Source organism: Trachypithecus francoisi, unplaced genomic scaffold (assembly GCF_009764315.1).
Source record: "Trachypithecus francoisi isolate TF-2019V2 unplaced genomic scaffold, Tfra_2.0 Lachesis_group0, whole genome shotgun sequence".
Taxonomy (NCBI): Eukaryota; Metazoa; Chordata; class Mammalia; order Primates; family Cercopithecidae; genus Trachypithecus; species Trachypithecus francoisi.
In genome coordinates this window covers 164565064-164579635 of record NW_022681453.1, presented here as the reverse complement: position 1 = coordinate 164579635, position 14572 = coordinate 164565064, and the positions used below count along the sequence as shown (strand labels likewise).

The window sequence follows — 14572 nt, the reverse complement described above, 5'->3', positions numbered from 1 at the left end:
CTCCACCTCCCGAGTTCAAGCGATTCTGCTGCCTCAGCCTCCTGAGTAGCTGGGATTACAGGTGCCCACCACCATGCCTGGCTGGCTGATTTTTGTATTTTTAGTAGAGATGATGTTTCACCATGTTGGCCAGGCTGGTCTCCAACTCCTGTCCTCAGGTGATCCGCCCGCCTGGGCTTCCCACAGTGCTGGGATTACAGGCACAAGCCACTGTGCCTGGCCTGGTGCCATGCTTCTTATACAGCCGATAGAACCATAAGCCAAATAAACCTCTTTTCTTTGTAGATAACCCACCCTCAGATATTCCTTTGTAGCAGTGCAGAGCAGACTGATACAATGTTCATCATTTTGTTGCATGCTATAAATTGTACAATAACTTTACAAAGTAAATAAGATGTTTTAAGTGCTTTATGCAATGGTTGCACATAATAAAAATCTTCAGGTTTACTCTCCTTTTCTAAGACACTCTCCGCATTCTACATAGTTACTACAGGAACTGCCATGTTAATCTTCCCCTACTTTCAGTTAATATAGAAGTAAGCATTAAATTGATGAGCACATTTGGTGAGCACCAAATTAATCAGTCAGATATTCTTCTGGGAGATTGAATTAAGAGACTTCTCCTTGGGCTGCTGAAGTTCTAAGAGTAAATGTCAGGTGTTGTGATGGCTTATTCCCTACCATGAAAAAAAGTGTTCTGTGAAGGCAGAAAAATCTGCTCACGTGTGAAGAAGAAACGGAGACAAAAGACAGAGTCCTGAGTATTTCAAGTGTTTTGTTTCATTTGTTCTTATGACTTAGCCACATGCCTGCCTTTCCTCAATTTTGGTTGTTCAGTGCTCAATTCCAGTAGATGCTTCAGTGTCCTTCCTGTAAATCAATTTTGCCTAAACTGGTTTAAGTTAGATTTCTGTACCTAGTAATGCTATCTAATATATATATATATATATATGTGTGTGTGTGTGTATTCAATAGTAGTAATTATTGAGGATGATAATAGAAATGTGGACTATTTGTAATTTTTCCTTAAAGTTATATTGCTCTGATAAATGCTAATGATTTCTCATATCATAATCTGAAACTTTAAGGTTCCACAGAGGTTTTCAAAGTATACCTTGGAGGAAAAGGACCATAGCATACATCTTAGAACTGGTTTTAACAGTTATTTTACAGTTGTCTGTCAGAGGTAGTTCTAAAATGTGCTTCATTCTCATACCCAAAATCAATATGGAAGTCTTCTACAACCTATAACACATTAGCATATCATTGAATCATGGCAAGTGCTGTCCACTAACATAATTTGTTAAATCCTTTCTAGTGCCTATAAGGTACATAACTTTAAGCCAGGTATTATGTGGACATAGACAGTTTGTTTTCTCTAGATACTTTTTACCAAATTATGAAGCCATGACATAAACCCAAAACTGAGTATTAACAAGAATGCCACCTTATATGGTACAGATAATAATGTTGTAATAGGAGTATGGGATGGATAAATCTCAGTGGACTGACATGGTCCTGAAGACTTTGTGAAAGAAATAGAAACTAAACTGGGCCTTGAAGAGTAGAGGGAATTCGGGTAGTGGAAAGACATTCTGGCCAGAGGGAATACGTGTACAGATGAAAATGTGCCATGTCTTCTGTGTCTGTTATGGTTCCAACTATTGGTTAGTAGTTTTTGAATATCAGGTTAAGGAGGCAGAATGGAGGTGATTGGTGATGGTGACAACAGCCAGTAAAGGTGATTGAGTAGAATCGTAAGTGAGATAGTGAAAGTGAAATTGCTTCCAAGTCTTATCTGCTAGCAGGTAAGCCAGTTGGATCTCCGATGTGGTCTGAGAATAAGAACCTGGAAGGGTGATAGTAAATTTTAAAATGACGTTAACTAAAAACACAATGTGAATATTCTCCCAAATAGCTGTAAGAGTACTAAGCATGACTTCTGTACCAGAGTAAGCCAGAATTATCTTGCTTGAAGCAGCTGTAGGTATTAACCAATATCTTACAGAGCTATATCCTTAAGACTGAGGTTCACCATGAGGCGTCCCTGAGTGTAGATCTCGAGGACCGCAGGATAATCAAAACTTATTTTATAAAGGCACAAGAGAAGAGTGGATCTGATGAGTCCTAGCCAGGTCCACCTGAGTTCTGGGGACCATAACCTGAGCATTGATGATATGTAAATATTTATCAGGGAAGTTTTAGTCTGATAGCAATAGGAGTGGAAGCAAAAAGCATCATGATAGGGGCAAGAAAGAGAGCGACTATTAGGTGTAAATGGGAAAAATAGAGAAAGGACAGAAAAATACAAAGAAAACTGTGCTACTGTTGATGAGAAAAAAGTGAAGTCAGACTACAGAATGCTTTGAGGGAGAATGATTAGTTTAAGTGGACTGTGATCAAGCTGGTAGAGGGAGGAATATTATAAATAGAGGCAGCATAATAGATTAACAGCATGCACCTCAGAGTCCAGCTATCTGTGCTTGAGTCTGATTCTGCCACTTCCTATGATCTTGAATGAGTTTCTTAAACTTTTCTGTTTTGATTTCCTTATCTGTAAAATAAGGAGATACAGTTGCATACTTAACCCTGTTTGGTAAGTGCTTAAAGCAGTCCTAGCAGAAAGTAAGCACTAGGTAAGTGTTAATTGTTTTGTTTGCTGTTACTACTAGTCTTCCTAAGGAGTTATAGCTAGTGTACATGAACATTTTCAAGACCTGAACAAGGGCAGAATTACAGACCTGTATCATTGCTATAAAGGTTGTGGTTGAATCCAACCGAAGTGGATGAATTCTGAGTCACTTTTAAGTATTTTGCCTTGAACAAGTATTTGTCTTTCACTTTGTCATTTCTTTCTTTTCACTTCCCTATTTTTCTACTTTATATGTTTCCTCTTAGAGCTTGATCTTGAAATCTGTATTAAGGTAAAACTTCCGCTGAAAATGTACAAATGCAGTCTTAGTTCCAGATTTAATTTAAGGCACCTCATGGATCTAACCCTTTGCCTGTCCTGAGCTTGGCATCCCACCACAGATTCTTTTTCTCACAGCCTCCTTTATTCCTAAGTTATCTAAGCTTTCCTAGTGTTTTTTTTTTTTTTTTAAGCTTGCTTCTAGGGTTCATTGTAACATAACATATAAACTAAAGAATAATTCAGGGTGCTTCTGAATACTTTTTAAACACTTATTTTGAAGAAATTATAGACACACCAGAAATTGCAGATGGTACAGCACAGCCCCATGTTTCCATCATGATATTCCTTCAGTAGTCATAACTTTTAGTGCATTATCAAAACCAGGAAATTGATATTGGCACAATACAACTAACTACAGACCTTAATTTGATTTCAGCAGTTGTTGCAAGCACTCATTTGGGGGAGAGGGGTTGTGTGTGGTGTGTGGTAATTGTGGTGATGGCTTTGTGCATGAATCGGCATTTTGGCACATGTGTAACCACTAGCACATTCAAGATACAGAACCATTCCATCACCACAGAGAAATTCTCTCATGTTTCGACTACTTGTGTAGCACTTCAGTAATGCACTGGCTCAGCTCATGCCTATGACCCAACCCCAGAGTAATTAACAATCATTGGTCTCATTTAGGCCAGAACTTTTAATGTATTTCACCTTCTGTCTCTCAAGATAATTGCTGTAAGAGCTAAAACTATTTTTTGTTTTTATTTGGGGAGAGTAAGCAATCACTTTTTGTAGTCCTAATCATATGTGTAAAATACCTTTCATAGCACCTATGTAAGCTGTAAGAAAAATGTATTTTCTTAAAGGTATATGATTGACAGTCTGCTATAAAGACACATGCACACGTATGTTTATTGTAGCACTATTTACAATAGCAAAGACTTGGAAACAATGACAGACTGGATAAAGAAAATGTGGCATGTATACACCATGGAATACTATGCAGCCATAAAAAAGAATGAGTTCATGTCCTTTGCAGGAGCATGGCTGAAGTTGGAAGCCATCATTCTCAGCAAACTAACACAGGAACAGAAAACCAAACACTGCATGTTGTCACTCGTAAGTGGGAGATGAACAGTGAGAACACATGGACACCGGGAGGGGAACATCACACACCAGAGTCTGTCACAGGGTCGGGGAGCAAGGGAAGGGAGAGCATTAGGACAAATACTTAATGCGTGCAGGGCTTAAAACCTAGATGATGGGTTGATAGGTGTGCAGCAAACCACCATGGCACATGTATACCTGTGTAACAAACCTGCATGTTCTGCACATGCATCCCAGAACTTAAAGTAAAATTTTAAAAAATGTATATAAAGTATATGATTGAATGAGTTCAAAAACTTCAGTCTGGTGTGTATTTAATAATTCTATTTGGGATTATTTTGGAATAATACATTGAGATGTAATGGCTTCTAAAGTAAACTGACTTAAGAAAAAAAATTTTAATGGGCACCTAGTACTTAACAAAATGCCTGGTTATGGAAAATTATTTTTAGAATTTTTATTACGATGCTTCTCAGTTGATTGAATAAGTTATTTTTAATTTTTTCTGTTTTGTTTTTCTTTGTAAAACATGTACCTGTAGAAGACTACAAATAATGAAAAATAACTCTCTTACACACTCAAACCCTAGTCAACAAACCTATTTCCTCAGGGGTAAGATTACTGTATTCATTTTTTGAGTATTCTTCCAGAGATATTTCATACATATTCAAGCCTAAGTGTATGTAGAACCTTTTAACTACAGTGGTTCTGAACCTGCATTTTTCGTTTAATGCTGTGCTTTAGAGATTGTTCCATTGATAAGGAACACTGAGGTCTGCTTCTTATTTTACACTGGAAGCACAGTATTTCATTGTATGGATGTACAACTAAAAGACCTCTCATCTGATATATGGTAGTTGGGAATTCTAAAATGTGATCTCTGAGCATTTCAGTGTGACTGTGTATTTCCAGCCTTTTTTTTTTTTTTTTAAAGTTAGGCCAAGGCTTTTTCATTGGATGTGGAGTCCACTGACAGGTAGGTATTCAGTGTTCTCTTCCTTGCTCAGACCATACTCAGAGTGCATTATCTATAACTTCCATTTAGACTTTCTGTAGCTGATGTGAGAAATTAGACCCTTAAGAAATAATCTTAGGGCAAAACCCCTGTTTTTACTGTTTACTGTTTGCCTTAGTGTTTCCAATTATCTCAGCCATACCCAATTCAATAGCACTTTCCTTTTTTCAGTAGTTTGCTTTTATTGATTCTTCAGTTGTGGTAACAAACACAGCTTACCCTTGATAAACGTACCCCATCATGGGAGCAGAACTGTGTGGGCTTGTTAGTGGTAAACTACGAGTCAGAATATTTAATGTGCCATAGTCATCTATTAATTTTACTCAGGAAGCCAAGGATATTGGTTAATCATGTGAGTCAGTTAAATAAAGATTAAGAGTTTGTTTATGTTTTATAATTTTAGGTAACCATTTAGCAGACATTTAAGTTGTTTCTAGCATTTTGCCTCCTACGGTGATTCAATAAATACACTTAATCATTTATCTGGACACATGTAGGCCTTTAAAAAAAAAAGTCTTAAAATGGAATTACTGTGTCTAAGGGGATCATCACTTTTTAATTTTAATACATTTTGCTGAAAGAAATCTGAAATATTTTATTACCTAATTTTCAGTGTTTAACTGTAGTAAAATATGATATATAAACTCTTTCTTTCAAAATTAGCCAGTTTTATTTCTCCCTTTTCTTCAAATTGATTTGCAGAGAGGAAAAACTATGTTCATATGAATCATAAAACACATTAATGGGATTTGAGAGGCATTGAGTCATGGAATTCCAGACATCTCACACACAGATGACTCACTTTCTGTGTTGTTGTGCTATGTGTGTAGTGTATCTGGTGCAATAGATGTTTCTCAATTTCACTAAATCTGATCATATTTAAACACTCTAGGAAGTTTGCTGTGTTAATGAGTAACATTGAAAAGCCTAGGCAAAGTGTCCTTTCTTTAAAAAATGACTAAATTAGGACTCATCTTTGCATGTATTCTGTTACTATAGTGGTTTTACGTTAGTCCTTTCAACAATTGTTTGTTGAATAATTTCTGTGCAGAGCATTCTGTTTCGTGGGGTGGTATATATTGGAATAAAAAACAAGGTCTTTTGGTAATTGTGAGAGAAAGAACCCTTAGCTTATTGAACAATTTAACATTGGCACTATATCAGCCTCCCTTTACTGGAACACCTGTTACTATTTTAAGGACAAAAGCAATATTAAAATTATAGGGAGAAATGTTTGATGAGACCAGTGGTAATTAATTATATGTTACACACATTCTCCCCCCGCCCCCCACCAGAGAAGATCTTGCTCTGTTGCCCAGGCTGGAGTGCAGTAGCATGGTCATAGCTCACAGCAGCCTCAAGCTCCTGGACTCAAGCCATCCTCCTACCTCAGCCTGCTGAGTAGCTAGGACTACAGGTGCATGCCACCAACCCAGCTAATTTATTTACTTATTTATTTTTTATAGATAATGAGGTCTCACTGTGTTGCCTAGGCTGGTGTAGAACTCCTGGCCTCAAGTGATCCTCCCACCACAGCCTCCCAAATGTTAAGATACCTCTTTATGATAACGTCATATACTACAGCTAAGCCTTTTTTGGATTGCCTGTAGATATTTAATCCCTCTTTTGCCTAGCAAGCAGGTTTTTACTTTAGTTCTCAATGGCCCGACTGTTTTTTCTTAAAGTAATTAAGGGATTCCTAAACAAGAAAGTTATTACAAAGTGAAGTATAATTTTTCGTTTGTTTAAATCTTGAAAACTGTAGTAGTATTCTAATATGGTAAGAGGCCCCCCAAATACAGTACCTACTTTAAATAAGTTTATTTCTCTTAATAGCCTGAAAGTCAGTGGTCCAAGCTGGTAAGGCAACTCTTTTCTATAGGATTATTTATTCCAGATCTTGTTGCTTGACAGAATGCTAGTATATTGGCCTACATTTGCATGGTCAAAGGGGCTCAGTTTCACATGTGCCTTCTAGCCTGTGGGAAGCGGGAAACAATTAGCCCCGTTCTAGAGTAGTTATCCTTTTTTTCTCTTGAGACAGAGTCTCGCTCTGTCGCCCAGGCTGGAGTGCAGTGGCGCGATCTCAGCTCACTGCAAGCTCCGCCTCCCGGGTTCACGCCATTCTCCTGCCTCAGCCTCCCGAGAAGTTGGGACTACAGGCGCCCGCCACCACGCCAGGCTAATTTTTTTTCTTTTTTTTAGTAGAGACGGGGTTTCACCATGTTAGCCAGGATGGTCTCGATCTCCTGACCTCATGATCCACCCGCCTTGGCCTCCCGAAGTGCTGGGACTACAGGCGTGAGCCACCGTGCCCGGCCTAGAGTAGTTGTCTTTTAAGTTGAAGATGACCTGGAAGTTGTGCCCGTTGTTAATTTCCACTCACATACCATTGGTCTACACTAAGCAACAACTTCAAGGGAGGCTGAAAATGTGTTCTCTCACTGGGTGGCTAAGTGACCAGCTAAAATTTTATTCCTGTGGACAAAAGGAAGAACGTAGTAGAAAACAACTAACAATCTGTCACAGAAGCCTTTATCAAAAATTAAGGATGTAAGTTTCAATACAAGTATTTCTGAATAGTTTTTTTTAAATGCAGCCAAGTCAGTAATACTCTGTTGTAACTTTAGATAGGGTATCTATGAATTAAAAATTCCTGAATGTGACATTACTCTGAAACCTTGCATCTTGAACTGGACAGCACTGTTGTTTTCTGGTAGGAGGTCCATGAAACATGCATTAGAGGTAGCTTCTTTTCCTAGAGGAAGATTTGGATGAGTATGTATTTTTTATATTGAAACAAACATGAATATATTTTGGAAATGAAAGTAAAACTGGCAGGAATGTTAAGAAAAAACTTAAAATTCCTTTAAAGTATAATGTCAGATCCCCGGAAATATTTTCTCTTTTTGCCCCTGAGGGTACTCTTGTGGAAACATTTTGATAGGCAAATCTTTTAGTTTGTTAAGGTTTATTTTATTCAATTAGGTTAACAGTTCTAAACTGTAAAACTGCAGAAATATACTGATGAAAAGATTAGTATGAAGTAAAATTTTCCTATATATGTCAGCAGCACAAACATCTTTATTCAAAGAAAGTCTAAGAAGCTATTTCATTGTCATTTTAGGTTTTTATTTTTATTCTTTGCTGCACTTTATACCACTATTTTAAGGTCAAAAATTTTTTTTAAGGCTTTTACCTTAGCAAGGAAATTCCCTGTGTTTTTGTTTGCTGTTTTCTTTATTTTTAGTAGAGACAGGGTCCTGCTCTGTTACCCAGGCTGGAGTGCAGTGCTGCAGTCATGGCTCACTGCAGCCTCATTCACTTGCATGCCTGGCTAATTGTTAAAAAAATTTTGTAGAGACAAGGTCTTACCGTGTTGCCCAGGCTGGTCACATCCTTTTTTTTTTTTTTTTTTTTTTTTTAATTGGGACTTCCAGACTAGGCTAGAGTTATAAAAGTAATAAGCTGATAGTTAATAATGGCTTGGGGGGCGGTTGTTGTGGTTATTTAAACTATTATTAAAATTAACCTTATTTTAAAACGTATTTCCTACCTTTCCTTATTATCACAGGACAATGAAAAGCGAACCCCATTGCACGCTGCAGCTTACCTTGGAGATGCAGAAATCATTGAACTTCTTATTTTATCTGGTATGGTAACCCCTGAGTAATAAGAACATATTATGTATATTTTTGTTATTCTTAATGTTTCTCAGTCATAATTGACTATTTACTGCATGACCTGGTTGTTCATATTTGTTTTATCAGCTGAAACTTATTTTTGTATTCATTCTGTAAATACTGATCACATATCTTTTTCTGGGTGCTTAGAGTACATTAAAGAACAAAACAAAGATTGCTGCCCTCTTGTAGCTTACACTCTGATAAGGAAAACAAGCAATAAATACAAGTGAATTTTATAGTATACTAAATGATAAGTGCTTTGAAAAAATGAAAAGGTAGATCAGGATAATCAAGGTGGGATAAGCATTGTATGTAAGGGTTTTTTTGGGTTTTGTTTGTTTGTTTGTTTTTGTTTTTTGAGATGGAGTCTTGCTCTGTTGCCAGGCTGGAGTGTAGTGGCACGATCTCAGCTCACTACAACCTCCAACTCCCTGGTTCAAGTGGTTAGCCTGCCTCAGCCTCCCAAGTAGCTGAGATTACAGGCACGCGCCTCCATACCCAGCTAATTTTTGTATTTTTAGTAGAGACGGGGTTTCACCTTGTTGGCTAGGATGGTCTCTATCTCCTGACCTCGTCATCTGCTCGCCTCGGCCTCCCAAAGTGCTGGGATTACAGGAGTGAGCCGCCATGCCCAGCCTATATAGGGTATTATATGGAGCAGTTATAGTAGGCCTCGTTGAGCACAGAATTATAGGAGATGGTTGCAATTCTCCTAGGTGCAGGTAATGGTGGTTTATACCAAATGCAACGGTGGAGACAGTAAGAAATAGTCTGATAGTAGATATATTTTTGAAGACAATGCCAGCAAGATGTCTGTGTTTAAATAACTTTCATTTAACCCTACTTGAGGGCCTGTAAAATATTTTTAGTCAATTACACTCCTTTATTATTTTTTGTAAACCATTTAAGTCTTTACAATATGAAGTAATACTAGAACTGTCTGTGATAGAATGGCTTCTATTGTGGTCAGACTACCTACAGTCCCAAAACAAGCAAGCAGACAGACAGAGTTTAGAAATACTCTTGTTATAGCCAGATGATTGTAATGATATTTATTGGCAAAGGATATGTGTCATTAATTTGAGCTAGTGTTGCCAAATTACGCACATACATGCGTAATGAAATTGAATAAGTAGTTGTATTCCTTTGATAGTTTGTGGAAAGGAGGGCTCAGAGGGTGAAATTTTGTGTGAAGATTTCATTAAATAATAACCCAGAGTTTTGCCATTACAAATTCAAAAAAATTTAAGAATCCATCTGACTTTTTAAAAAATACCTTATTTCTATAACAGATTTCATGATCATATAAAAGTAAATATGGTTAAACGTGGTCCTGGCTAATATTTTGTTAGTTTCTTTATGAATAATTTCACTACTGATATACTTCCCTGAAGATGCCTGTTCGTTATTAATTTTCAGCTAAAATTTACTCAAGGAAAGAACTGAGGAGGTTGAAAAAAATTATTTCTTTTAATAATATAAATTAATGGAACACAAGTTTGTGGAATTTTCTACACAAATATCATCTAAGAAACAGGTTAGGACTTTGCATAAGAAGTCTACTGCTGCATTTTTTATTTTAACACAGAATTCTGATAATTTTTGTTTTGTCATAAAGACTATTTTATATGATTCCACATGGAGGGTTTGTTTTTTTTTGTTTGTTTGTTTTCATTTTTTATTTTTACACCTAGGAGAAACTTTTCAAATGCTCAAAGTTGACGTAATCCCTTCCTTTTAAAAGTAAATGTTTGCAACAAGTATTTTTAGTTACTTGTAAAAGATTGACTTCCTGGTTTCTGTAAGTATGATAGTCAAATGAGTCTTACCATGAGCATGACAGTATATAGATGTCAGCTTTGAAATAAGCATTTGAAAGAATGCTTAGTTTCTTCTGAATAATCCAAGTACAAATCATGTATAAAAATAACCATGGTACTTGTATAAAAAGCTATTTGAACTTACCTTTGAAAGAATACTTTTTTTTTCTTTGAGACAGAGTCTCGCTGAGTCGCCCAGGCTGGAGTGCAGTGGCACGATCTCAGCTCACTGCAACCTCCCAGGTTCAAGAGATTCTCCTGCCTCACCCTCCCAAGTAGCTGGGACTACAGGTGTGCGCCACCAGGCCCGGCTAATTTTTGTATTTTTAGTAGAGATGGGATTTCACCATGTTGGCCAGACTGGTGTCGAAATCGTGACCTCAGGTGATCCACCTACCTCGGCCTCCCAAAGTGCTGGGATTACAGGCATGAGCCACTGCACCCGGCCCAGGAGAGATTTTGAAATCTGAACCAGAAACCTGATCAGGAAGAAATTTTGGTTGGTGGATATTTCTTCAGTTCGTTCATGTTATATCCATTTTAAATTCCTATTAACTCTTTAAATTAAAAGTTGATTAGGACAGTTTTATAGAAGATATACTTATACTACACATTTTAGAAGTCAAGTATAAGCTAACCAATGAATTCTTAGTTTTATATTGGAAATAGATTTCCAGAATAGCAGGGTAGTAAAAGACTAATTGTATCCAAATTTTAGTTCAGAATAAGTATCAGAAGAATAGTCTTCAGACAATATATAGTATATAGACTTAACAGTTTCTGTATAGATGCTCCAGGAGTTCTGGGTAAATTTGGTTTGAATGCCATGGTTGCTGAGGCCCAAGTTAAACTGACTGATATCCATAACCCTAATTTTAAATTCTGGATTCATCAAACAGCCTTTTAATGAATTATGATATGTTGAGTTATAAATTAGAATTGAAATAGATATTTGATCTGATCAATTATTTAGGTAAAGATGAGAAAAAAATACATGAAGAGAAATATAGGCAACAAAATTAGGCTAATTTGTTCACGGTAATGAAAATTTAGTGTAGGTGTTTATACTTCATGTTAATTACCAATACCACATTGTAATAGCAGGTAGGTATAATCTTAAAGAAGTAAATTAAGCAATATGAAATAATGCTTCTTTGTATAAAATTCTTGTAATATTGCATTATATAAAAGTCATGCTTCATAAGAACATACAATAGAGTCAGTTACTGTAATTTTGTATTTTAAAAACTACTTCGATATCCATAGCAGGAGCTCTATATTCTCTAACGTAAAAAAAATACAAAGATTGAGATTATTTTACAGAGTCATTTCCTTCTGTGTTCATATTTCAGGTTTTTATTATGTCTGACTTGTGATAAAAAATTAGAAAATAAGGACATTTATATTTTTTCCAGTTTGTTTCACTCTTTTGTGTTGCCTTGGCCCTCTAAGTGATGTGGAAAACCAATGAAGAGTTCTGTTTGGAGTGGAATAACATGCTCTGACTTCTGTTTTTAAAGATTCATTCTCTGGCTTTGGCTTCAAATTCTTGACCATTTTAAGTCATGTTTATCCTACTTTTGGTTATTTCTAGGTTTTTGTCTTTAACAGTTTTCCTTTTTTCCCCCAAACTCAGCTAGCTCTCGTAGTCTCTTTACATTGTCTTATCTCTTCTTCCTTGTAACTTTTCTTTGAGGTCTCCTCTTCAGAACTTAAATTCAGTGAAGTCGAGTATATAGAGTAGCTCATGAATTCGTCCTCTTATTTTCTGGGATGGTTTTTTCCAACTGTATTTCTCCTAGTTTACTCTACTCTATATATTTTTGTCCTAGTCCTGTGCTGGATGCTTTCAGATTCTTACCTATCTTTGAGGAATATGCCTCTTTGCAGAACAGAAAGGAAGGGGCAAAAAGCATCTGTTAGGTTTGTTTCTTCAAATAACTCTCAAACCAAATTTTAAGTTCAGGAGTACATGTGCAGGTGTGTTATATAGATAAACTTATGTGGGTTTGTTGTACAGAAGATTTCATCATCCATATATTAAGCCTAGTTCCCATCGATGATTTTTTCCTGAACCCTCTTTCCTCTCATCATCCACCCTCTGATAGGCCCCGGTGTGTGTTGTGTACCTCTGTGTGTCCGTATGTTCTCATCATTTAGTTTCCTTTTTTTCTTGATGTACCACAGGTAGTTGGGCTGGCTCAGCAGCTTCTTAGATCAGTGGTTTCTTAGGTAGTAATCTGCTGGTGATAGGCTGTTACTCTCCCTTATCTCCAGGTGGGTGAAAAATTATTAAAGATGCCTTCTTGGTCTCTTGTTTAGCGCTGCCCCCCTGTGTTCTTATGCAGTGTGAGGTTAAGAGTTCTCTAGGGGATTTTCCTGTGAATTACCCAGACAGCTCTAGATCATCTGAAAGATTTTTAGGGATTTTAGGACACAGCAGAGAGAAAGGAACAAATGAGACACACATGCAAACATGACTTTTTAGAGGACTTGGTAACCTTCCCAAGATCTGAAGAAGCTTCACTTAACTCAGTGTCCTACCGTTTGATACATATTTCACTGTTATTGATAGAAATAATTCATAGTTTGATTTGTGGCTGTAACTGTTTCCTTACTGTATTGAACATGATATCTCTTCCCCTTCTCTTTTATATTTTGGTGACTTGCTCTAAAGTAAAACTACTCACTTTCTTTAACTTGCAGTCCAGAATTAAATTCTTTGAAAACCAAATATTTGTGCGTGATACAACTCTTAAGATTTGTGGATGAGGTATAATTTTTGGCATGGTACTTGTAATCAAGCAAGTGAATACATCCATAGAATCTATGGTAATACTAGAGTCCACTGGAATTAATGTTATAGTTATTATGGAATGGGGTGAAATAATAGCAAACAGTGAGTGCTTATTACATTTTAAATACTGTTAAATTTAGCCATTTCATTAATCTCATTTTATCCTAAATTTGTGAAGGTATTATTATAAGGAAACTAAGGCAATTTAGCTTTTAAACTTTCAAAGTTTTGTGCTAGTAAAAGCTAGAGCCAGAATTCAGATCCAGGCAGTTTGACTACAGAATCCGTGTTCTTAATCCTGCCATAATCAGAATCTTCCTCTTTTCCTCCCACCACAATGCCCACCCTCCTCCCCCGACCACCTATTTAGCTTTTAGTAAATTTGCATGTGAAGTCACTTTTATTGAAGAACTTTTAAAGACTATTTTCTGGCCACTGAGGTATAGATATTTTGTTTGGGAGCTTATTCACTTAATGCTTGCATTCAACACTATATGGTTAGCAGTACCTCAGACCTCAGACTGCCTGTAGTACGTGCTAAGTCCTTAAATGACTGCATTGTGGAAGGCATTTGTCAAAAATTCATTTGATTGGCCTTTTATAAAAAATACTCTCCTTAATAGAAAACACCATTCTGATGTTTCTGGCATTAAGAATGAAACCTGAAGTATGTGTCTCTTATTTTTACTTCAGTGCTGGTGCATTAGTTTGCTGAGGCTGCTGTAATAAAGTACTCCAAACTGGGTGGCTTAAACAGCAGAAATGTATTTAGTCCAAGTTCTGGAGGCTACAAGTCTGAGATCAAGGTGCTGTCAGAATTGGTTCCTTCGGAAGGCTGTGAGGGAAGGATCTCTTCAGGGTATCTCTCTCTGGCTTGTAAAATGGCTGTTTTCTCCCTTTATTTTCCCTCTGTCCATGTCTGTTTCCAGATTTCTTCTTGTAAGGACACCAGTCATACTGTATTAGGTCCCACCCTAATGATCTCATTTTAATTACCTCTGTAAAGATTCTATCTCCAATTAAAGTCATATTCTGAGTTGCCAGGGGTTAGGAGTTGAACAAACCCACAATAGCTGGTATCCACAACACTCTTAAAAAATACAATGCAGCAGCTATCTTTTTCAGCATTGTAGTTGGAAAAGTGGAAATGTCATTGGTTTTTGCTCATTCTACTCTGAGCCTGAAAACAGAATCTGAACCTTTTGCCACTGCACTGTTAGACAGCCAAAG

At 36.8% G+C, this 14572-nt stretch overlaps 1 protein-coding gene and 1 long non-coding RNA gene across 16 annotated transcripts in view; one reads left to right on the top strand and one right to left on the bottom strand.

The window, feature by feature from the left end:
- Positions 1 to 14572, top strand: part of ANKRD28 (ankyrin repeat domain 28) — a 205281-nt gene that overhangs the window by 98872 nt on the left and 91837 nt on the right. For 13 of the 15 annotated variants that reach the window (XR_004437345.1, XM_033212706.1, XM_033212714.1 and 10 more), the window contains one exon: positions 8614 to 8692. Coding sequence is in view for 7 of the 15 variants with exons in the window: in XM_033212706.1 (XP_033068597.1) it covers positions 8614 to 8692 (79 nt within the window). In the remaining 8 variants the exon portion in view is untranslated. Of the gene's footprint in view, positions 1 to 4958; positions 5001 to 7305; positions 7593 to 8613; positions 8693 to 14572 lie in introns of those variants that run through there. The other 2 variants (XM_033212710.1, XM_033212711.1) reach the window with 2 other exon arrangements.
- The window catches only part of LOC117084210, an 88321-nt gene that overhangs the window by 72117 nt on the left and 1632 nt on the right, over positions 1 to 14572 (bottom strand). The gene's annotated exons all lie outside the window — the stretch shown is intronic.